This window comes from Mchenga conophoros, linkage group LG22 (genome assembly GCF_057382185.1).
Source record: "Mchenga conophoros isolate Kocher_MC1m ecotype Shallow Benthic linkage group LG22, M_conophoros_male_GT1.1, whole genome shotgun sequence".
Taxonomy (NCBI): Eukaryota; Metazoa; Chordata; class Actinopteri; order Cichliformes; family Cichlidae; genus Mchenga; species Mchenga conophoros.
The window spans coordinates 11,594,303-11,617,899 of NC_140546.1; the positions used below are offsets into that span (position 1 = coordinate 11,594,303).

Sequence of the window (23,597 nt, forward strand, 5' to 3'; positions counted from 1 at the left end):
TATCAGATGAGATTTAAAGTCTTAAGCGCTGTTAGTTACCATCGATAACGACGGGGGTGGGACGGGTTAAAAGTGTTCATGAAAAATGAGAAGCTTTATAATGTCATTTGAGACTTTTTGCAGTTTTTAATTATTGATGTCTCTTTTAGATTGATTACTGTACTGCTTTTAGAGTTAGCTGCGTGTGAATAATACTTATAGTTTTTAAATTAAATGCACAGCAATTACAAGAATTTATTAGCACAGAGGCATGAAAATATGCAAAAATCTTAACATGTTTTTAGATGTCGATAAATAACTCTAGGATAATACACTTTATGTGAAGATTTTGTGTTTTTGTATATTCAATGTGATCTATAACCCACATGTAATAACATATACCCCTGAAACTGCATTTATTTCTTTTTCTAAAGAAAAAACACTCACAAAAATGCCCCGAATCAAAGAAAAATTTATTGAAAATTAAAAGACGGGTAGTTCAAAGCTCTTGAACAGTAAAAAAGATTTCAGCATCAGACCGAACAAAATCAGTCCTGTTTGATTCATGCAGTATGTACAGTCGAACGTGGACGAGAAGGGCGCGGCGAGATGTGGCCAAACTAGTTCAGGTCGATTCCATTTAAAATCATCACATCATGTTTGTTTTTTTTTCCACCACAAATCTTCACATTTCTCTTCAGTTAGTTTTTTTTTTTTACACAAGTAAAACTGCAGGATTACAAAGCTTCAGATCTAATTCTATACATGGATTATGTCATGTAACACTACTGATTTTATTTTAATTAAAAATCTAGACAAACATGGCCTCTTATCTAAACAGATATGACGGCGCCGGAAAAATGTTCACGCGTTTTCTGTCTAAAACACATCCGTCTTACTATGGAAACATCCACAAACCAACGAGAATATGCAGCAGCTGCTGATGAGCTGCGTGTAAAAGCTCAGAAAGCAGAAGTGACGAACGCCCGGGGAGACCGCCACGTCTGCGAATCAGCGAGCCGGGCAGCTGCCTCCGATTGGTCCCGTTGAGCAACGTATGAATCAAATGTCTCATGCATTTAAAAAAAAAAACAAAAAACCCCCAAAACAGATTAATCAGATTTCTCCTACACGCTTTCACCTTCAAACATATCAGACGGACACGTGACCGTATTATTTCCTAAGGCACAATCTCTTTTCTTTTTTGCCGTGTCCGCGGAAACATTTTTTACCTTTTCGAATCTTTGCCGATGCGATAAACACAAATCAAAACTCACCATTTAACACCTAAACAAAACAAAAAAAACAATCACAGTAACAGTTGCGCTCCTCTTTTCGCTTCTACACAGAGAACTCACTGAACATGTTAACCGTTAAAACATGAGATGAAGCAAGATGGAAAAAACAGAAATTTAACCCCTTCATCACCACTCTAACCGCTCTGATAGGACTTCTACATGTAGGTGATGGAGCGAGAGCTTTACTGCTTCAGGATCGGCGCATCCCCGGCGCCCTTGGCTTCTTTATGGTCGACTTCCAGGCTGTCGTCTGCCAGCTCCCCCTCCTCTCCTCCCTGATACATGTCGTGGGTCCACTTCGGGCTGCTGCCTCCCTTCCGGTACACGAAGCGGCCTCGGCGAGTGGGGAAGGAGCCGCGGCCTCTGCCCCGGTTATCAACCCAGGTTTTCTCTCCATCGCGATCATCGTGCTGAAAGTGTAAAGATGTGATTTATTTATCCCACAACATTCACACACGCTTAAACATCAAAGAAGTCCAAAGCACCTGAAATCTTTTCTGAAGGAGCTAAAACATTTTCAGACAAACTCCAGTGAATTTCTGGCAAATTACTCCTACATCATATTTATAAACCAACTGAACCGCTGAAAACAATAAAAGCTGAACAGGATTGAGCAAACTCACTCAAACTGAACTGAAAACAGAAACTTAAAAAGAAATACAAATAAAAAACATTAGACATCCAGATCAACAGAATCAACTTTGTAGGAATAGCACTCACTCTGTTAGGCAAACCTCAACTTCTTTTTAAGACTTATCTAGTCAGCCAATCACATTGCAGCAACTCGATGCACTTAGGCATTTAGACATAGTCAAAACGACCTGTTGAAGTTCAAACTGAGCATCAGAATAAGGAATAAAAGTGATTTAGGTGACTTTAATTTAAATGGTTATTGGTGGTTCAAGTATTTCAGAAGCTACACACAACTGTCTCTACAGACTATTTTCTTTACAGAGAACGGTCTGAAAAACAGAAAACATCCAGCGAGCTGCAGTTCTCTGGATGAAAATGTCATGTTGATGCCAGAGTAGAATGGTCTTGGTGAGTTAAGTTGACAGGAAGAAAACAATAACTCAAGCAATCACAAGACGTGCAAACGAGCATCGCTGAATGCACGTGACATAGATGGGCTGCAGCGGCAGAAGTACTCAAATGATCCCAGTCACCAAATCACAATCCAGCAGAGCAGCTCTCAAGGCCAAAGAATGTGCAGCTCAATACTGGAAAGGTGTACCTAATAAAGCAGTGAGTATATATTTTGGATTATGCCTTGCACTGACTGAACAGCTGTTGTTCACTGGACTACTTTTTCGGCTTTGCATGTCCTCCATTTCAAATACACCAGTAAATCAATTAGCAGCTGCAGAGACTCACCAGGTAGTACTTCCTGCTCTTGGGGGTGTATTCAGGGTCCCACTCCTCGTCAGGCGGCCGCACTGGAGGATTTATGTTGGCAGGGTTTCCATTGCTGTTGTTGCCGGGGTAATTTCCCCTGCTCCAACCTCTTCCTCTGACTCTGGGGAACTGAAAGCAAAAACAACAGGCAGGACTGAAACTCGCAGTCTTGAGACAAACTCTTTGATATCTAACGAGATGGAGGAGAAGATTATAACTAGGTCCTGTGACAATGAGACAAGAACACACACACACACACACACACACACACACACACACACACACCAGGCATTAGAGTTTAGTGATGAGCTGACTTTCCACTGACTGGCGCTACGTTACCTTTATAAAAACCATGTAGTGCATGGAATATGTATGATAGACTGTCATCATCATCATCATTTATTGTCATCATCCACATTATGATCCGTAGCATTAGGAGGAAGGAACAGAGCAGACAAGCGCAGTCTACTGTCTACTGCCATTAGGATAGGAAATCGCAAGAAGATGACATGTCAATAACAAAAACAGCCAAGGAGACATTCAAAGATGAAGGGAACTTACAAATCCACGGCCTCGGCCTCTCTCCATGCCATGGCCCTCATAATCTCGAGGGCCTCGGTCACCAGGGCCAGCGTAGTCCCGCGGTGGATAGCGTGTGTGGCTGAAGCCCTCCTCAGGGTGCTCCATCCCTTCCCCCATGTATTCTTTGCCTCGGAATGGCGGAGGATAAGGGGACTGGGAGGATGAGGAGGAAGAAGAGGAAGGAGAGCGATCCCGCTTCTTCTTACCCTTCCTGTAAGGCAGGTGACAAAAAATAAAGGACGTGCGTCATTAAAACTAAGTTATGAATCAGTGGATATACTGATACTGCTGTTATGAATCTGTGTCAAATAAATAACAACAAACTTGGATTTCTTGTGGTGCTTCCCAGATTTCTCAGAGGATCTCTCTCTACTCAGTCCCTGGGAGCCTCCCGGGCTCCTGGCCCCTTCACGCTTGAAGTCGCGCTCCTTCCCAGCAAACCTCTTACGTCTTTCAATATCCAGGCGAAGGTCCATCACGTCGCCTTTGAACTTTTTACTTGGGTCCTGCAGAGATTCGATTTTAGCAAACAGTTAAAGCAGCCGTTCACAGGGCTGATGGGAAATTTTTGAATGAATGCACAGAGCACCACACTGTATACAACTTATACAAATACTGCGTTCCCTCAGGTGGTCAAGAAACATGTTACCGTAATCTGCAACTGTTACAAATGTAGAAAAACTATGATAACAAAATGTTTATATCTTACAGCTATTTGTGGAAGTATCTGTGGAAACCAGCAGCATGCATGTAGCTTATTTAAATAAACTGAATTTTACAGTTTTGTGGCTTGATTTTTTTTTCTTTTTAGGAAAAATACTTACAAGGTAAAGGCACTGATAATCGTCCCTTGAGAGGCTTGGACTCGGGATCTTAATTCACTTCCTTTAAGCCTTTGCTTGGGTTCGTACATACCCAATCAATAACCATATCTCATAGGCTGGGGGGCTTGCTCGGCACTTATAAAACACAATTGGGCTCTTTTGATTTAGAAATACGCATCCTTTGAAAGAAAAGCACAAAGCTGAACCACTGCTGCTCTGGATTGTCTCAGATTTGCTTGTTCCACATACGTCAAATTTCAAAAGGGCTCGTCACCTTGTAGCTTGCCTCCTCCAAATCCTCAAACAGGTGAGAGTGCCTCTTAAAAGCACTGGGGGAAACATCGATTCTCCTAAAAGACGAGGGAAAAGCCTCATTAGTGATTGTAGGAAGTTTTCAGAACAGAGATTCTTGGATGAATTAATCAAAAATGATCAGATAGTCGTTTCTGGAGGCTACCTGTGGATTTCTGGGCTCTTCCTTGGCTTCATCATTTCTGCCTCTGCAGCTTTTCTTTGGTACATGGCAAAGCGCTCACTTAGAGTCATGTCAGAGGAGTGGAAGTGTTGAGCTGCAGACAAACCACAGAAAGGTATTATTCCAAATACACACAAGACTAACGCTGATAACTCGCTAATATGCAAGTAATGAATCGTCGGAGCTCATCAGTTTGCCCAAACCTTTGCGCGGACGTGACACTGCAAACACACTGTACCTTTGATGTAGTGCACAATAGAGACTATGTGCTGAGCGAACAGCTCAGACGGGCTGCGACGGAGCTGTGTGGACTGAATGTGCTGGAAAATGGAGCGAAATTCTGGATCCTTCTTAGTGGTATTCAGCAGCTCCCGGGGCAGGTGGCGATCTTTAGAGAGGGAGGAGCTAAGAGCAAACAGGAAGGAAGGAGCAAAGATTAATGCAAACATGCTGAACAAATATATGATGAAATGTTTGCTATTTGGTATCTGCATTTATAATGGCTGACAAATGAAAACTCAAGAGTAAAAAAAAGAGAGAAACACCCTTCAACCATGTAATTACGATGCACAGCGTGTCCACCAGATGGTAGTCTACTACTTCCCTGAACAGTAAATAAATAACTACATCTAACAAATGTTAGGGAAGTCTGTTCATGTTTCAAGTGTCTGAAAGAAAGAAAAATGGCATTGGAATATTGTGTTTTTAAAATCACCAAATTTCGAGATCAGTGTTAAATACAGACGCTATTTTTTGTTTTTAAAGAAGCTGTGAAGTTTAAAATGCAAACGTCACACCGATAAAAATCATCTCTTTCTTTCCTTATTGAGAGATTTGCTAGTTTGGTAGTTTGAAATCTTAAAAATAGAAAAGTGTCCAGCTAAGCTTTAAGATTACTGGTGCCACCTTTACTGCCCGTGAGCATTAGGCTACGTTCACACTGCAGGCGAAAGCGCATCAAATCTGATTTTTTTTTTTGACCCTATGCAACCCATATCCGATCATGGTGTGACAGTGTGAACGGCACAAATCCGATATTTTCAAATCCGATCTGGGTCACTTTCATAAGTGGTACTGAATCCGATACATATCTGATGTTTTAGAAAGCGACTGCTGTTTGAACAGTCAGGTCGCATTAATCCGTCTTTTACATCACTGACACAAGACAGACGCCAATTATCAGCTCCGGAGAAGCGCCCGAGAAGACATCGCGAACGCTTCCTGGCCATCCAGAGTAGATGTCAGTGAAACTGTTGGGAAGACAACGTGAACATTTTATTTGTACTGTATAATCTGCAGATTCTGACAGAAATCTGCAGCTAACCTTTGAAGCGCCGCTCCTCTAAAACAGCAATAAGGATAATTATTAGGTTATTTACATTATTATGTAAATAACAAAATAACTTAAAGCAAAAATTGGGAAACGTAAAGTCCGAAGTCTTTATATTAAGGGCCATCAGTCAAACAATATTGTTTGCTCTGCGTCTAAACAGAGCGCGTTGTGTGTGACGTCTTCTTTTGCGCATGAGGGTTCACACTAGAGCGCGTTTGCTGTCGCATTTTATTTGTAGTTTATTTGCACATACCTGGGAAGTTCATCTAAAGAAGCGATTCTGAGCTCAAAGTCTTCTTTTGATGCAAACAGACGCGGTGCGGGCGATTGTTCACGAGGAGGAAAAGCTCCAGGGAACAGTGGCCGGTCTTTCTCTCTTGAAGTGGTTGGTGGGGACAAACTCCTTCTGGCCTTCTCCTTTTCTTTCTTCTCCTTCTTCTTGGACTTCTCCTCTTTCTTATGTTTGCGGCTTCGGTACAACTCCTCCTCCACATCATCAATGGGGTCTATGTCTTCGGGGTCTACACGGACTTTCTCCTTAATGGACGGGTAAGATGTTGAATAGCTTGACTCGTCCCCCCATTTCCCGAACATGTCCCGAGCTACGAGGGCAGGTTTTACCTCAGCATCCTCCTCAAGGTCCCTCTCTTTCATCCCGTGTGATTTGAGGAACTCTTCTTCTCCAGCCTCAAAGAAAGGCATAGTCTTGTCTCCCTTGATGTCACCAAAGGACGAGAGGTTGAAGAGCTCTCCAGTTTTGCCACTTTTCTCTTGTTCTCTATCTACAGTGATCTGCTCCTTTTCACGACTGTTCTCCTTTTCAGCTGCCTGCTTTTTGTTTTTGTTCTCAGCCATAAACCTGAAACAGAGAAATTCAAAGTGAACTTTAGCACCCGCACCTCCAAGTGAACCAATAATACGATTTAAATTAATAATTTCAGACTGGGATGAATAATGCAAGAGGGAAAACAAGACCACACAAGTGCAACATGTTCTAACAAGCTGAAAGTGAAAGGTACAATACACACTGGGGATGGGCATGCTTAAAACCAGGTTGTAAAAAGATTATTTACTGAAACATTAGACATTTTCCTGTTACCCAACCTTCTGTCCTTCCTTAATGTTTTCATTTTCATTTCTGTCAAACTTGTGTATCACAAATAATCTTGAAACTACCTTTTATTCTGAAAGAAAAATCGCTTAATGACACTTAATAAAACAGAATCATGAATCTGAATGTGTATTTATAGGCAGAAATAGACTAGAAGTAATAAATGTATGAGCTAGTTTGTCAGTATCACTTTGAGACAGGATATTGCTCATTTTAGATACACTGCCCAAATTATATAATAGTCCTACACATTTGTTTAGTTGTCTAATAAACGACTCCAACATCCCTCACAGTGTTACTGGGGACCAAGCTAATGCCACCCAGAGTAACTATCTGGTTAGGGATTTTTAGAGTCGCATACAAAAACCTCAGTTATCAGAGGTTATTGTACTGCTTCTAAGCAGGAAATTGGAGGTCATAGAGAAACTTAATGTTTTTAATACATTCCTGTAGTTCAGCTAACTTGTGTGAGTTCATGAAAAGATAAAGCTGGGTGTCATCTGCATAGCAATGAAAATGTATGCCTTCTTTCTGTATCTATCTATATATAGAATATATAATGTAAATATAAATGATCAAAGTCCATAATTAACCTTAATGTGTGAAAAAAAAAAAGACTCTCCATTTACATGACCAAAGTGGAGTCTGTTATTGTAGGGTCTTTAGCTTACAATATAAAAGCATATTGGTACGGTACGGCCTTATTTTTGTCTCCATTTGTTTTTACAATGGTCAGTGCTCAAATATACATCGCCAAAGTTTAAAGTCATTGAGGTCAGAATATGAAAAGGTAATTCCTCGATTAAAGGGACAGGAGCTAAAGCACCTAATTTCAGATCAACTTTAGCAGTTAGGCTGTTTACTAAGCCCCTTCAGAGCTCTATAATTACTGAATTTCATGACTTCATTTTCAAATATCCATCAGCAGACCTTGCTTTTTCTGAAGAAAAATGGCTTAAAGGGTTTTAGACAGCAGCATCTCCCACTGGTTTGTGAAGGGGTGGATCTGACAGCATGCTCATTTGCTAATTACCTGGGGCTAATTACTCGTGAGCCAACATGCAAATCCTGAACAATTGTCCTTTCTAACTCAAAAATTATTATAATTTACAAATTGGCTTCATATTCTAAACAGCATGGCCTGAGGGTTGATCATAAAGTCACCACAAAATAACGGAGGCTGAGGCTGTTTTCTCACATATTTCTATAGAACCAGAAGTCTATTGCAACCTTAAACATCACCCTTTGCTGGCCATTTAGAAAAATAGTGCCTTAAAACAGGTTTAAGGCACTTCTACATTTGCTTTTAAGAACCAGGACCACTAATTTAATTCCCCAGTTAGTGTGTTTTTTTTTTTTTAAATAAAAGCTTGAACTACCCTTCACTTTCCTCAAGAGACTGAAGGCAGACAAACACAAGCACTACAACCAAATTTGGAGATCACCTGCCAATTCAAATTTCAGGATGCTTGTCATCATTTGACTTAAACAACCTTATGGAAAAAAAAAAAAGCCCATCCCCAATGCAAACAGTACAGACCATGACTCACATTTTCATGGTTATATACTCACGTCAACACCATCGTCTTAAGTAAGTGGGATTTCATACAACTTCCTCTCAGAAAACAGCCGGCTACATTTTCAATTCACTTAAAATCAGGAGTCTTATGTTTCATTCCTTTTTAAACTGTATTCTTCCAAGGATCTTTGAAAAAAGCTAAACATGTTTGAAAGACAAATAACGTTCATGATTTGTTAGGAAAAATAAAAAGAGAAAATAATATAATTACATTTCAATATCTAAAATAAAGTACTGGACATACTTTTTGAAGGCAGCAGAGATCACAGTCTTATCTGTAGTTTTGACATCATCCTTTGAGAAGAATCCAAATCCGCTGAACGAGGCCGTTTGTCCAGACTTTGTGGGGCTCTTTGCTGGAGGTGATGCACTGCTGATGGTTTTCCACATAGTGCCACCACTGGTGGGCCCTTTGACCTCAGGACCAGAAGGCGCGTCCTCTTTCTTAGTCTCTGGGCTGGTTGGTTTGGGGCTTGCGTCGTAGTCAATCCATTTGCCTCCAGAAGTCTTCTCGATGACGCTGCCATCTGGTTCCGGAGTAGACTTCTCAACCTGACTTTCAACTGGCTTGTCTTTAGCATCCTTGTTGCTGGGCTTTCCCTTGCTGCTGCGGTGGCGTGGGGATGAGGAGCGGGACCGAGAGGAGTAGCTGGAGCGCCTAGAATGGCGGGATCGTCCAGAAGACGAACGATCAGAGTAGCGGGAGCGGCTCCGGCTGCCCGAGCGCTTCCTGGGTGTACGGGAGCGTGAGCGGCCCCTCCTGGGGCTGTGAGAATGGTGGTCCTGGTCATGATGCCGATCATGCCAGCCGCCCCCGCCACCACCGCCACCTCCTCCTCCACCACCACCACCACCACCCTGCCAATTACCCTTATAGCCATAACCTCCTCCACCTCTGTTTTGGTAATGGCCGCGTTGGTAATAGCCTCGGCCTCTACCTCGGTAGTGGTACGGCCTACGGTAGCCTCTGTTGTAACCTCTGAAGCCACCTCTGTTGTTCTGATAGTCCCGAGAAGGATAGTTTCTATAGGACGGAGAGTGCGAGCGAGAACGGGAACGAGACCTAGAACTGAATAAAAGGAGGGGGGAGAGAGAAGAGGAGATACATGTGAAAAGCTGTTCATAACATTAAGAACAAGTCAGTACAGGTAATTCACACAACACCAAACACAAAAAGATCACTGTCAAACTGTTGTCTTCTTAGGAAAGTATCACACATTTCAACCGGGTCTACTTGACATGTGGATACAAGATTTGAATGAAAACTTCTGAAAACCTAAAGGTTTATAATCTTAGTGCATTAGTAGTCTGTGGGTGCTACAAAAAGCTTTGAAAACAAACATCTATTCCTGCACGTAAAAAATAAAAAATAAAAAAATGGCATCCACCAAAGAGGTTTAGGTCTTTCACCAGTTAATAAAAACTAAAGGTCTGAGAAATAGGGAATAAAAAAGGAGGACTGAATCATCCCAACACACACAGTAAATAGACATTCCCAAAGTCCCATTCTAAGACAGGAAAAACTGTCACCGTTGCACAAATTATTATTTAATGTGATTATTTCCTGGTCTGCTTTAAAACTTTATATTTTGTTTGGGCTGCTGCTGAACAAATTAAGCAACAATCATCATCTTACAAGCCAAAAACAACCAACTCAGAAAATAGACATTGAAAGGAATAAGTTGAAGCCCTCCAAGTTAAATGCTTAAATTTATACTGATTCATAATACAGGAGTAACACCTCAGCAGCCTGACCAGCAGATGGAGCCCAAATCAAGAACAGGTCTTTTTGCTCTGGTAACCTTTGAGACTCGGATGTCACACAAAACCTTTATTCACTCGTGGATCTCCGAGGCTACAAAACGGACCATAGTGGTCCACAGACCCTAATGTAGGTGCACACTCCAACAGGAGCTCAGTTACTGAGCACTGTGGCCTGATTGGAAGGAGCAGCAGGTTGCTCACATGTAAACTAAAACAGACATTAAAGATCTCCGTGATTAAAAGAGTTCCATTTCAGCAAACGGTTACATTAACAACAAAATTACTTAAGGAACTTCACCTACACATTCCAGATAAAATCAAAGTCAAACTTTTACTCATGCAACACAGATTATCTCTCCTGGAAAAAGAAAACAAATCTTCTCTGCTTACCCCTTGGACCTTTTCATTGAAACAGAGCTGTTGTGGACTCGGCTGCATCAAATACAAGACGGGAAAAAAAACAACACTTGTTCGCACACGAGGGCCTTAATGAATGTGTCGGAAAAACGAGTAGACCCAGAGGGAGGAGGCATCAGAAAGGGAGGGAGATAACAACAAGGCCAAGAGTGGTGACTTATCTTCTATTTCCTGCTTTGAAAAATCATTGATATTCAATACGGCAAGAAGAAAAAAGAAAACAATCTAACAACTGTCTCTGAATGTGTTTATTGGCTCCAAAAACAGGCAGACTGGAAATAGAAAGGCACGCCGGTAGATTTTTAGAGTGAAGGTGCGCTGATGCAAACTGCTTAAAAACAAATCATGCAAATCAAACCTAGAATGAGCTGCGTTGAGTCAAGGATGAAGGACCCACAGAGTGAACCTGAGCAAATGCTGCATACTACACAAATACATGCAGCTGCAAAACATCTGTATTTGTGAGAGATAATTTAGGAAGAAACGATCTTCACTGAAACCGCTCAGCCCTTTGCATGAGTGCTTCACTGAAAGATGAGCCGAATCAGATAGTGAGTGAAACACGAGCCGAGCATTTCCTTGTTACTTCTTACTCAGTAAACACCAAAGCCACAAAGACCTTTGTACACAAATACACTCCACTTGCACTCATTTTTGACTGAATTTTCTTTAGATAGTAAATGCCAAAATCTATGACAGCAACTATTACTTGCATCATATGCCAAACATCATATGTTCCAAAACAAACAAGGTCCAGTTTGTCAAACTAGGCAAGATTACTGGAAATGAATGCTTTGACCTCCTTTAGAAATGGGCAGACACTCCCCTCTAAGCCTTCTATCATCTAACCCTCTACACCACAATGGATTTCTAATGGGATAGTCCAGATACCCGAGAATTATGAAGGATAAATGAGATCTGATGAACTTTACACGAAATATAGTTTTTAAAAAATGCTGTAAAGTGTTAATTATGAGTTCGTTTTTAATTTAAAGATCACCCCTTTTAAATTATATTCGACCATTTAACGTTTGTATATTTTATCATGTATTTCTTCCTCATTGCGCTCTCTTCTTACTCAACTCCACTTCTTCCTCTTCCTCCTCTTTTAAGTCAGAGCTCTAACACAATACATTTATTTATTCCCGATATTGTCGACAATAATTACTGTACACGCAATCTTACTGGTTGACTTACTCGACAGCAGAGAAGAGCCAGCTAAACAAAACCAGCTCTTAACTTACAACCAGTAAGTTAAGAGAATACCAGCTATCTTAAGACTCAAGTGATCAAGTGGGGCGATCGTGGCTCAAGAGTTGGGAGTTTGCTTTGCAATCGGAAGGTTGCCGGTTCGAGCCCTGGCTTGGACAGTCTCGGTCGTTGTGTCCTTGGGCAAGACACTTCACCCATTGCCTACTGGTGGTGGTCAGAGGGCCCGGTGGCGCCAGTGTCCGGCAGCCTCGCCTCTGTCAGTGCGCCCCAGGGTGGCTGTGGCTACAATGTAGCTTGCCATCACCAGTGTGTGAATGTGTGTGTGAATGGGTGGATGACTGGATATGTAAAGCGCTTTGGGGTCCTTAGGGACTAGTAAAGCGCTATATAAATACAGACCATTTACCATTTTTACCATCACTCGAGTGATCGTATTCACACATCGTTTGAGAGTTTATTCACCAAGTGTCTGAGTATGACAATGTATCTTGTGAATGCGTCGTGCTACCATGATGTCCCCTAAAGCTCATCTTCTCTTCTTTCTGAAACCACTTGAATTTTGAACAAATCATGGCCATTTAAGGAGTTCTTGTAAAATGTTCACACCACCAGGCCAATTTTTTTTAAAATGAAAGAAAGCTCCTCTTATACGCTTATCAGTTATGTTTAACATCAAAACGAAACCACACCTCTTTGACAAATATTGGTGTGACTTTAGAAGCTACTTAGTAACAATCAGACACCTTTAACTAACACAAATATGAATTTCCTGTGGACAGGTATTGTTAAATTCTCATGGGTTAAAATTACTCCATTTTGTTTTTGTTCATCTTAATAATTCTATTATCTTCTTCATTGTTGGATCTCTCTTCTTTTATTTTCTTTAGCCTCTGATAACTTAAAACTGATCTTATCTGGCAGCCGGAATGGAAAGAGTGGTCTTATTTTTAATATTTTTATCTTATAAGTTTTAATTTCATCTCACTTCAACTTTTTTTTTTTTAAATATACCGTAATTTATGTGTGTGACCTCTTGGCAAGCCTACATTTACAGTATGCTCTTTATATATTATACTCTTACTAGTTGACTCAGCTGGCAGCAAGCATATGCACCTCCTAATGTGTCAATTTGGAGTCATATAAGTGTCAATATCCAGCACAAGCAGCACATATCAGAAAAACGCCACCCTGCTGAGCCATACTGAAATATTTATTTATATTCAACCTAATATATGCTTTCCTTGTTTTTGATATCCATCCATCCATCAATTATTTATTTAATTATGAGGTCAAAGTATGTAAAAACTGATATTTGTGACCCAAAGGTTCAGTCAAATGTTTACCTGTAACGACGTTTTCTGGATCTTGAGCGGCTTCTAGAGTGGGATCTGGAGTAGGACCTGGATCTGGACCTAGACCTGGATCTGGAGCGGGACCGAGCAGGAGAATTTGGAGGCTTTGACATCTTTGATCTCAGGCCAGTAAAAGTATTGCTTTCCTGGGAAAAAAACAAAACAAAACAAAAAAAAAAAAAAACACAGAACACAGCTGCTTGAACACAGAATGTACTTTCCAGGCATCACTAAGCAAATGAAACAAGTACCAAAGGTTGTTATGTCGGGCAAACATCAAATGAAACAAACATATATCAGGACTACGCAGCTAAACACTTCAAAACCTGCTGACAGATAGACACTGAATAATGTGCGCAACACCTTCTTACCCATCACCAAGACCCTGCGGCCCCCCATGACCTTGAACTGTCATGAAAATAAATCACAACCAACTCAGTGGCAACAAACCAAGGCCAATGGGCCAGCTTAAAGACCGCAGCAGACAGCTGGATCAAGGTGTAAACATATACACAAGAGCCGGCAGCAATATGAGACAGGAGGAGAAGAGCTTCTGTGCACAAAAGATATTCAGGCTGTTGCTGAAGAGGAGCGAAAGCTGGCTAAACATCAGACACGCTTCAACATCCACAGTCGAGCCACCGAGATGGCAACAAGATACAAACAACATGGTCCAAATGTGAGAGGCTTGTTGTTTCTTTAAAAACGAATTTATCAAGTAAATCCAGTGAGAAATACAGAATCAGCTCTGTGGTGAACATGTGTCTTAAGATACACAAAAGAAAAAGGAGTTCTTGCTGGGTTTCACCTGTTAGATGCTTTTAAAATCGAGTGAAGGTAATTTATTCTCTTTTCACCTTCAATATGATGGGAAACCAACAAGGGCAAAACAAAGTACTCCTCTTATATCATGTCACCTGGATCCACATAAGCAGCAGAAAAGGGACATATGGATGGGTTAAAAAATTACTCAAAATTATTTTTTATAACGATATAATAATAATTATACAAAGAAAGTAAATCAACATCAACTGATCACTATTTAAGTTTCTCGTCCTTTTTAAAATCTAACATGCTAATCATTACTAGCTACAAATATAAATATTGCTGCTATTTAAGACTGCAAATTACAAATTTTGAAAAATAACAGGTGACATTTAAAATGTTTTAAGACCTTCCAAACTTTAAGCTCTTTTTTTTTTCCTTCATCGCCTTTTTCTAATAAAGGATCAAATTTCTAGATGTATAACAACCCTTTAAAGGTTTGTCTTAACTGACAGTTAAACACACAGTGATGATAGGGCTGGGTGATTTTAATCTCAAACACGACTGATCTATCAGAAGGGTTACGAAAGCCAGAGGGAAATTCATGATTACCACCTGCTCTTAAAATTTTCGTGCAGCAGCTGCAGGCCAGGAGAGCACCGGTTGCTCTTGAGGGAGTGGCGTTGCGAACCTGTGACTTCAGTACTTCTTTATTCGAGTTAGAGCTGAAGTTCAAGAAAATCCGCTTTGAAAATTAATCTTTTGTTGAGTTAATGAAAAATCATGTTCAGTAATCGAGACTGCCCCAAAATAACTGATTGGTAGTTTAATCATGCACCCCTAAAGGTTGTTGCCATAGTTACTGCAATAATAACAAGGGTTTTTAATGCTTCTGAATTCAACAAGTAGATTTTTTCTTTAAGACAGCTTGTCCAACACTATTCATCGCTGAATTACTTCTTTCTTTCTTTTTTAATCTTACCACTTCTACTAAACATTGTTTTGTGCGACAGTTAAAGAGCAGCAGTGAAGTAAACAGACGCCGTCTCCTGTTAAGTAACCTCAACTCCAAAAATAACTAATTAATCAACGCTGACAGAAACCTCCGAGGAGGTGAGGGATTAAAGAAGCCTTTGGGGGATGCAGATGGTGTTTTATCCCAACACTGCAGGATAAGACGATGAGACTTTCTTTATCTACAGCAACAATTCCTAAACTTAAGTACGCCGTGTCCCAATTTACTTTAATCACAAGCCACAGTTTTATTGTGATGTTATGATGAATTTCTTTCAGTTTTTTCCCCGTTTATGGCTCTTTTTGCTTGCTGATAGCCACCTCTCCATTTTCCTATCAATAAGCAGGATTATTATTGGTAAATTAAAAAAAAAAAAATCAACAGCTTTGCTTTTGTTTTATGACTTTTCATTAGTATTTTTTTTAGACGTAAATATTTAATCAACAACATAAAAGATTTTTGTAATCCACCTCTCTCAGCCCACACTTTGTGAATTGTGAATTAACTCATCTACAAGCCAGTTTCTGATAAAGTAACAAGTATTTTTACCCTCCACTAACTTTAAATTGGGTGCAGGGGTGTTTCAAGTGTTTTTCAAACTCTCAGAAAGCAGCAGGCATGTAGCGGGCGGAGCTGCTTTTGTGCAGTAAAGCGCAGAGAACTCGTTTACAGCAACAGGAACTAAGGAGGATGTTTAAGAGGCAGCATCCTGGGTGATAATGACGTCAAACTGTCATCTCTAAAGTCTGAAGCCTTTAAGATCTCACTTTGAGACAGCAATGAAATGACAACTGTGGGGGGGGGGGGGGGGGGGGTTTAACCGAATGTTGTGGTTTGAAGAGACGCCACTTTCTACCTGCTAAACAAAGGTTTTTCATGCAGGTTTTTAGACCACCACTGCAGACCACTTGAGTTTTCTTCATTTGTGCAAATCTAGGGCACAAAAGGTCCTCACTTGTTTTTTTCCCCCAAACTTGAGAATGCTCAATGGCTGATTTTACTTCAAAAGAACCCATGCCTTTTCCCTTTTCAGGGTTCCTTCAAATTGCAATTTGTTTTGTTTCCATTTTTCCATCTGTCTGTGAAACAAAGATTATTGTTTATCTACACAGGCCATCGTAAAAAGTAGTGACCAGGTTGAAGGCTGCCTGTCTCAGTCTTTTTTTTCTGTCTGTGGGACAGACAGCAGATGAAACAAAGCCTGCTTCTCAGTTAAAAGCAGCAATTTCCTGCAGGGTTGTAAGGAGGAGAAGTTTATTGGCGCATTATTTCTCTGATTCACTACTTTGTTTTCTCTCTTCATTCACTCTATAGATTGTTTTTCTCATGTTAAATTTCTCAGGGCTTAAACCATGGCAATAAGCCCATAAAGCCTTTACTGAGTCAATGAGTCATTTCTGACTTTCATTTTTCATCTCTTCCATTTGCCCTGTTTTTCACCCCTGGCTACCACGAGGTTGCTGGGTTTTTGCTTGTGGCAGTTTAGTCAATCAACAGCTTGCAGCGATGTATGATGATCCAAATAATCAAAGTGACTGGAGATCGCTCATCAATCAAGGTGGTCACTTCCTCTCTTTAACGTGTTAAATTTAACATAATTCCTATTTGAATCTACCCAATACATATAATCAATACAGGTTCATGCCTGGACCTCTGCTTGCTTTGAAAATTATTTGTGTGTGTGGGAGTGGTTAGATTGACCCATCATCATCATCATCGTCAAGTGAGAGAAAACTGACTGCTGGTTTTGACTTTTAATTCAGAGCTTTTAATTTTACTGTACTTGAACAAATGCTTGTTCATCTCGCTCGCCTCAACGTTCCCCATGGAGTGTTTTTGTTGGTGGAAAACAGTGTGGAGGAGAGAAAGATGAGCATATTTAGGAAAAATGTGAAAAGCTGTCCGTGTAGCAGGCAGAAAGTACCTCCAAACTGCTGCTGTGAGCTCTCCTACAAGTAACCAATGTCCTGCTGCTGGTGGCCAGTAAACACAGAACGGAAATTAAAAGATCAGCATATTGACAGTGATGTCTGATCTACTTTTCCAAGTCAGGATCTGAGTTAGGGCTGGGCGATATATCGAGTTCTTTTAAAAATATCGATATTTTTATACGAGATATAAGATGTGACAATATCCTTTATATCGATATAGTCTATGTTACTATATGGTTATGGTTACGAAGCGGATTTCAAACTCCAGGCTGTCAGTCACGCAGTAGAAGTTGGGAACAGAGCAGCTGTGAAATCTGCCTATGTTATTACGCTCAGCGTCTTTTAGTTTACATTTTAACTGCACAATTGTGAGCTCTTTGTTATACACAAAAACAGCAGTTTTCTTTTATTTATGGAGGATTATTATTTAATAAATGCTCACAATTTATTTTTGAGTAGTTTTTTCTATGCTGTATGTTAATAAAAGTGCCTGTGTGACATCTGGGACACAGCTTTGACTATGAACCCTCTTTTTGTTCCTACTTTATGGCTTTAAAAAAAAAATATCGAGATATATTGAGATATGAATTTTGGGTCATATCGCCCAGCCCTAATCTGAGTAATATCCGATCCAAATCAGATATTGGTGCATGCTTTGTTTTCAAGGCTGCTCAGAAGAATCTACCTATTATCAGATACTTCTTTGTCCCCTGAATAAACCTATGAAGGAAATCCTACAGGGGAGGTCCCCACGGTTCGAACAAAGATAAATATTCAGGTCAGCCAAAAAATTCCTTCAGTGAAAAAAAAATAAAAAAATCAGACTAATACCAAGGAAAGAAAACAATCTCCTTGCATGAAAGGGTTCCTGTGTAAGCAGTGAGTCTCTCATTAAGAAACTGTTTATGCAAATCTAAGCTTATAAAAGCTGCGAGTTTATAAAGAGTTTATATTCACAGAAGCAGCACCCCTGAGTCTGCCCCCTTTGCAGACTTTATGTATGTTTTGAATGATAATTAAAGCAAGGTGACTCTCACAACATTACCTACTGTATGCTACTAAAGCGTCACCCACACTGGCCCAGACCAAAAAAAGGAAGTGAAAACAAGCACAAATAACTTCAGCTCTTTCACCGCACACCATCTCTGAATGTCAAAGTGTTTCTCGTGCCCCGACTCAACTATCAGATAATGTGCAATAAATAATGTAGAAGTGGTTTGGGGTTACTCTGAAAAGCAAAAAGTGCTGCTTGACGGTTATAAGCACGATGAGCGAAGAATGAAACTAACTGAAGCTGCGAGGGGAAAATATCCATGGGTGAAAACTGGAAGAACCAGAATAACAAATCATGTTAAATTAGGTGATTTCAAAATGGTGTCTTCACTCTTAAGTATTTCAGTACTGAGCTTCAGTGTTGAGCAATACATCACTAAAACCACTGAATGACGTCTTGCTGTGACAAGGTGTAAAATTGGTGAAGGAGCAAATGAATAAATGCCTTTATACTTGATTCTAACTTGCTGCTACGTCTTTTTTCTTTTTCTTTTAAACACTGCTGCAGCTACTGCTCCTAAAAAACATAGAAAACACAACTTTTTAAGTTTCAGGGATCTAAGTTGCAGCCACCACTTAGAAATCAACAGCAGCAGCAGAGAGAGCAGTCAGTGACAAAAATACTTAAATCAAAAGCTTTATTTTACTACTCTATATGATAAATTTCAAGATTATTAATACCATTGAGGTTGCAGGAGCTACAGTGTGTGGCTCAACTTTGCTTTTAGATAGAGAAAGGAAAAAAGGGAGGCATCTTTCATGAAAATGAGCCAAATTACAGGACTTCATGGTAAGTCCTGAATATATGTTACTGTGGGTCAACTCCTCACCTTGTTAGCTGTTCAGGGGCGAGAATTAATGGGGTTTCACAACATGGCTGGATTTGTGGGAGTAATGCAAGTTGGTAAGATTGCACTAAAATACCCTTAGGCGTAGCCTATAGCCATTTATTTTATATGTCTATGCTCAGTTACCTTTAAATAGTGTTGGATTTGTGTCACTCTTTGCATTATACAATATGCACCAATAAGCCCTATAACTACTCTATAAAAAGCCAAATTTCATTTTGCGCTTGAACAAGCGTGGTCAGCGTGGATACTAGCACTCATCTTTAACCTCGAGTTCGATCGGTTCACTAATTTTGTTAACCATTACCATTTAAGAATGCGTTTTTAAGCAAGAAGACTGCCTGAGGTTAGGAGAGCAGGTGTCACAGAGATGGAAAAAAGAAAGAAAAATCTTTACAAAATGACATTAAACATCGATGTGTTAACGATTGGTTTGTTTTAATGTACAACCCCAACCGTGGAGTCCAGTAAAAACCGATTGCAGCTATCGATACTTCCCCTGCAGGCAACAACGTTAATGAACACGTTACTCATTTTTCGCCACCTATTAGCGCAACCACAAAATCAAACTCGCTTACCTTGTTCGCGTTTCCACACGAATGGACGAGAAGCGTTTTTTAAGAATAAATGTCTGCAGAAGTAGACCAACCTCTGAGGCCAGTCTGCCTGGTCGTCGGGTCCCTCCTTCCTGGTTTAGTGCGCTGACCGAGTGTTAGCCACCTAGCCTGTTAGCAGCGGCACCGAAACCAACTTAGCGAACAAAACAGGCCCACCGTACCTTTACGAGAGGCAAGGCGCTCGGACTACACGCTCACACTGCATAACATATTTACTCGGAGACATCTCTCTCTCTCTGTTAATTGTGCTAAATAGTGCGCTTTGTCGACATTCACGGGTAGTTAACGCTCGACCTCACGCTATCTAACGCTAACGCTGAGTCCAGATCACGCGAGACTTTTTGTGACGATGCATAAACGCAGAGAAACCTGTAGAACATAAAATATAAATATATATAAAAAATAAATTCAAATGTACTATATCTAAAAATTATATATACAGTGAATACATGAAATATATAAAAATTAAATAAGTGCACAAAATGCACAAATATATGAAGAAAGATTAAAGACACAATTTAATAAAATATTTATAAAAGTATTACGCTACTATTTGGCATGGAAAGCAGTAGATGTCTGTTTATATATTAAGACATCGTCAAAAGAATAAAAAATAAAATAAATTGAATAAGATTATTTAATTAAGAAAAATAAATACATATATATATATATATATATATATATATATATATATATATATATATATATATATATATATATATATATATATATATATATAAACACCCAGCACGCCCCTGCGGGCGGTTTATCCTTCAAGCTCGGGTCCTCTACCAGAGGCCTGGGAGCTTGAGGGTCCTGCGCAGTATCTTAGCTGTTCCCAGGACTGCGCTCTTCTGGACAGAGATCTCCGATGTTGTTCCCGGGATCTGCTGGAGCCACTCGCCTAGCTTGGGAGTCACCGCACCTAGTGCTCCGATTACCACGGGGACCACCGTTACCTTCACCCTCCACATCCTCTCGAGCTCTTCTCTGAGCCCTTGGTATTTCTCCAGCTTCTCGTGTTCCTTCAGCATATATATATATATATATATATATATATATATATATATACATATATAAAATTCATAACAGCTTAAATAAGGTGAATAGCATGTAGCTCAATAAAATAAACTACAATATGAGAAAACAAAACAAATGTGTTGCAAACGTAAAGCATCATTTGGACACTCAGTTAATTATACCTCCTGTATAAGTTCACGTTTCACACGTTTTTCTTTTTCTTGTCACAAAGCATTCCTTGCATGTTCTGCACGTATTCCTTGTTTTACTGGAAATTTAACGAACACACTTTTATTATAACCATGTTCCAAATAATGCTTTAAAACAGGTTAAATGGAGTGTCTCCAGTCCCCAGTTTAAAAAGAAATACAAAATGATGGGGGAAAGCAACAAGAAACTATAAATATAGGCTGCACTTTCAAAAGTAATAATGTAGCTTCCAAAAAATAAGAAAAAACAACAGAAAAAGAGATAAATCCATAATAACTTTAAAGCAAAACCAGCCTTGGTGAGTTGCATGCAAATGAAAGGCAAAACAACTGCATGAAGACACAAAGACAAACATGACTAAGATGCAAAGCAACACAAAAGACATGTGAAGTTAACACAAAATTACATAAGAGGACTACAAAGACACATAAAACCACCAGAAAGTTGCAAAATCACTAAAAATATGAATGAATGAATGAATGAATGAATTAATTAATTAAAAAAAACTTTGGTCAAAGGAAAAAGAGATGAAAATGAAAACAAATAGATGGAAAACATGTCTACTAGATTTGTGTGTCTGTTTAAGTCCATGTGTCTGCTTCTCTGTAGCAGAGTTTGAGCCCACTGTGTTTACCTGCCTGTACATGTAGCATGAAATTGCATCTCATGAAACTCAAATATGTAAAACCTTTCACAGTAACCAAAACGCCTGACACTTACCAGAAGACAGGCAAGAGAGAAGCGCAAAGAACCAAAGGCCAAAGTGCTCATGAACCCCCTACAAAAAGACCTTATAAAGGACTCAATCAAAAGTCATGATCTCGCTGCATCATTTTATTTGGTGCTTCAGATAAAAACCTTATTAAACATTTATTAGCAGCATAATCCTTTACACATTTACCTCACCTAAACTTGTAAACTGCATTTATAAAATATACTCTATGCACATTGAGGATACGGGGGAAACTAAAGTAAATTAACACTAACAGTCCACATGCAATAAAGTTAAAATTCACACGCACTAAAACATTGGTTAAACATTTTAAATTGGTGGAAGCATGAAGTCTTGCACAAAACGAGTGCTACCATGGAAGCAACAGCAACAACAAACTGTAGCTGATCTGAAGAACAAACATCAAACATGATTTACAACAAGATTGAAAATAAACATTAAAAAAGCGAACATCGCTGATGTAATAGTACAGTAAGTGAGAAGTTCTGTTGTCGCTATTTGGCTTCACTGCACAAAGAAATTAGCATTTAAATCCACCAAGTAGTCATCGAGGTTCACAAATAATTAGATCCAGGACAAATGAATCTAATTTCATTAAAAATGGGAAATTGGCTGTTAAAAATACAATAATTGTTTGCAACTTTGACTAAGTTCTGATTAATACTGAGTAGGAGTAGCTATTCTTCCTGAATGTAAATAAACAAATGATGACAAAATATAATCAAACCATCAAATATGAAAATAAAAAGTAAGACTGAAAATCTGATTAACTTTATTTCAGACGATGACAACTGAGCGACCAAAACGATGAATTAAAAACAATGAGGTGATGAAAATGAATCAGTTTTGCATTTCCACTGGTTCATGTTTATATCAGTGAAGTAAACACTGGTTGCAGATTGTGCTCTATTTTTATCAGAGTGAGCCACATAAAGACAGCTAGCAGCTGCTGGTGGACCATTAGCCTCTTTCCACAAATACATTCAGTAAAGTTAGATTCTCTCTTGTGTCCTTTCTGCTGGAGATGTCAGAGTTGGTAGTGAACCATGGGTTTGGGACGATCTTTTGTGATTCTTGCAGCTCCGTTGAGGCAGTGAGAACTGAAAGGTTCCTCCAAACACAGCAGTGTGCAGCCAGTGATTTTCTGGGCAGAGTTTTATGACCCTCTAAAGGGCTATCCTGTCTGCCACGGAGCTGCTGGCATACCTCGTAGAGATGCAGTCTGACAACGTGCTCAATGGAGCAGCAATATAAAGACACCATGAGCTTCTCTGGAGAAACCTCATGAAGTGGAGTCTCTGTTGTGCCCTCTTAACTACCACTGTAAGCTTAGTGGATCAGGACTGATAATATGCAACATGCCCAAAAACATTGATGTGTTTTGGGTTGTGATCTTAATAAATGTATTGTGAGTTATTTTGTTTTGGTGGCGTTCGGTCCAAGGTTCTTCTCAGTAGACGATGCTGTAACTGATAGCATAGAAGGGACACAGTTTTAGGTATGGAGAACATAAAAAAAGGGACTCAGCACACAACGTTTAGGAAGGGAGAGAGGCAGGAGCATAACCTAACCACGTGGGGGTGGTTAGTTGAAAGTCTTTTCTCCAGTGACAGAAAGGATGTGAAAGTCCCAAACCAGGAAGTCTGGGTTGATGGTACTGAAGTTGGAACTGCAGTCAGCTCAAGCTGGGATAGTGGAGTATGGAAGAAAGTGGAGTTGCCATTTTCTGAAAGTGGATGGATGGATGAACCTTATTGACCTTAATTTCACAAATTTTGAAATGTTCATGTAATGTTTACAACTGCAGTGTGTTCAGGTGTCTTTAAGAATCCGTTGCATGCATCAATAATAATTGGAGAAACTTTAATTTAAGCAACACTAACAGCGTCCCTGTGTGTGTGGAGTACAGGAGGGAGGACTCAAGTACAGGACACGGGTGATGTAAAGTGCAAGCAAAGCTTAAAATGCAAGCACAAGATCAAGAGAGATTCTGGAAACACAGGACTATTTATACACAATGGGGTAATTGGAGCAATGAGTCAAAACATCAGAGACAACTAACTATCACAGTGAAACAGGAAATA

The 23,597-nt window shown here is 39.7% G+C and overlaps 1 protein-coding gene across 1 annotated transcript; it reads right to left on the reverse strand.

The window, feature by feature from the left end:
- Positions 1-434: 434 nt before the first annotated feature.
- thrap3b (thyroid hormone receptor associated protein 3b) lies at positions 435-19,883 on the reverse strand. Its single transcript, XM_085261867.1, has 11 exons — positions 19,512-19,883; positions 13,313-13,467; positions 8,821-9,645; positions 6,140-6,745; positions 4,792-4,958; positions 4,536-4,647; positions 4,353-4,428; positions 3,579-3,760; positions 3,234-3,465; positions 2,652-2,801; positions 435-1,687 (listed from the first exon to the last, which is right to left on the reverse strand). Exons 2-11 carry the CDS (start codon positions 13,432-13,434, stop codon positions 1,460-1,462), a joined length of 2,700 nt encoding a protein of 899 aa, XP_085117993.1. The 5' UTR covers positions 13,435-13,467; positions 19,512-19,883; the 3' UTR covers positions 435-1,459.
- Between the last annotated feature and the right edge of the window lie 3,714 nt (positions 19,884-23,597).

Excerpts from the sequence above, each read along its gene's own strand:
- thrap3b (XM_085261867.1), bottom strand. The coding sequence starts at position 13,434 with ATGTCAAAGCCTCCAAATTCTCCTGCTCGGTCCCGCTCCAGATCCAGG. Across the intron at positions 4,429-4,535 it reads AAGAGCCCAGAAATCCACAG|GAGAATCGATGTTTCCCCCA; the intron begins GTAGCCTCCAGA and ends CTCGTCTTTTAG. Across the intron at positions 2,802-3,233 it reads GAGGCCGAGGCCGTGGATTT|TTCCCCAGAGTCAGAGGAAG; the intron begins GTAAGTTCCCTT and ends TTTTGCTTTCAG.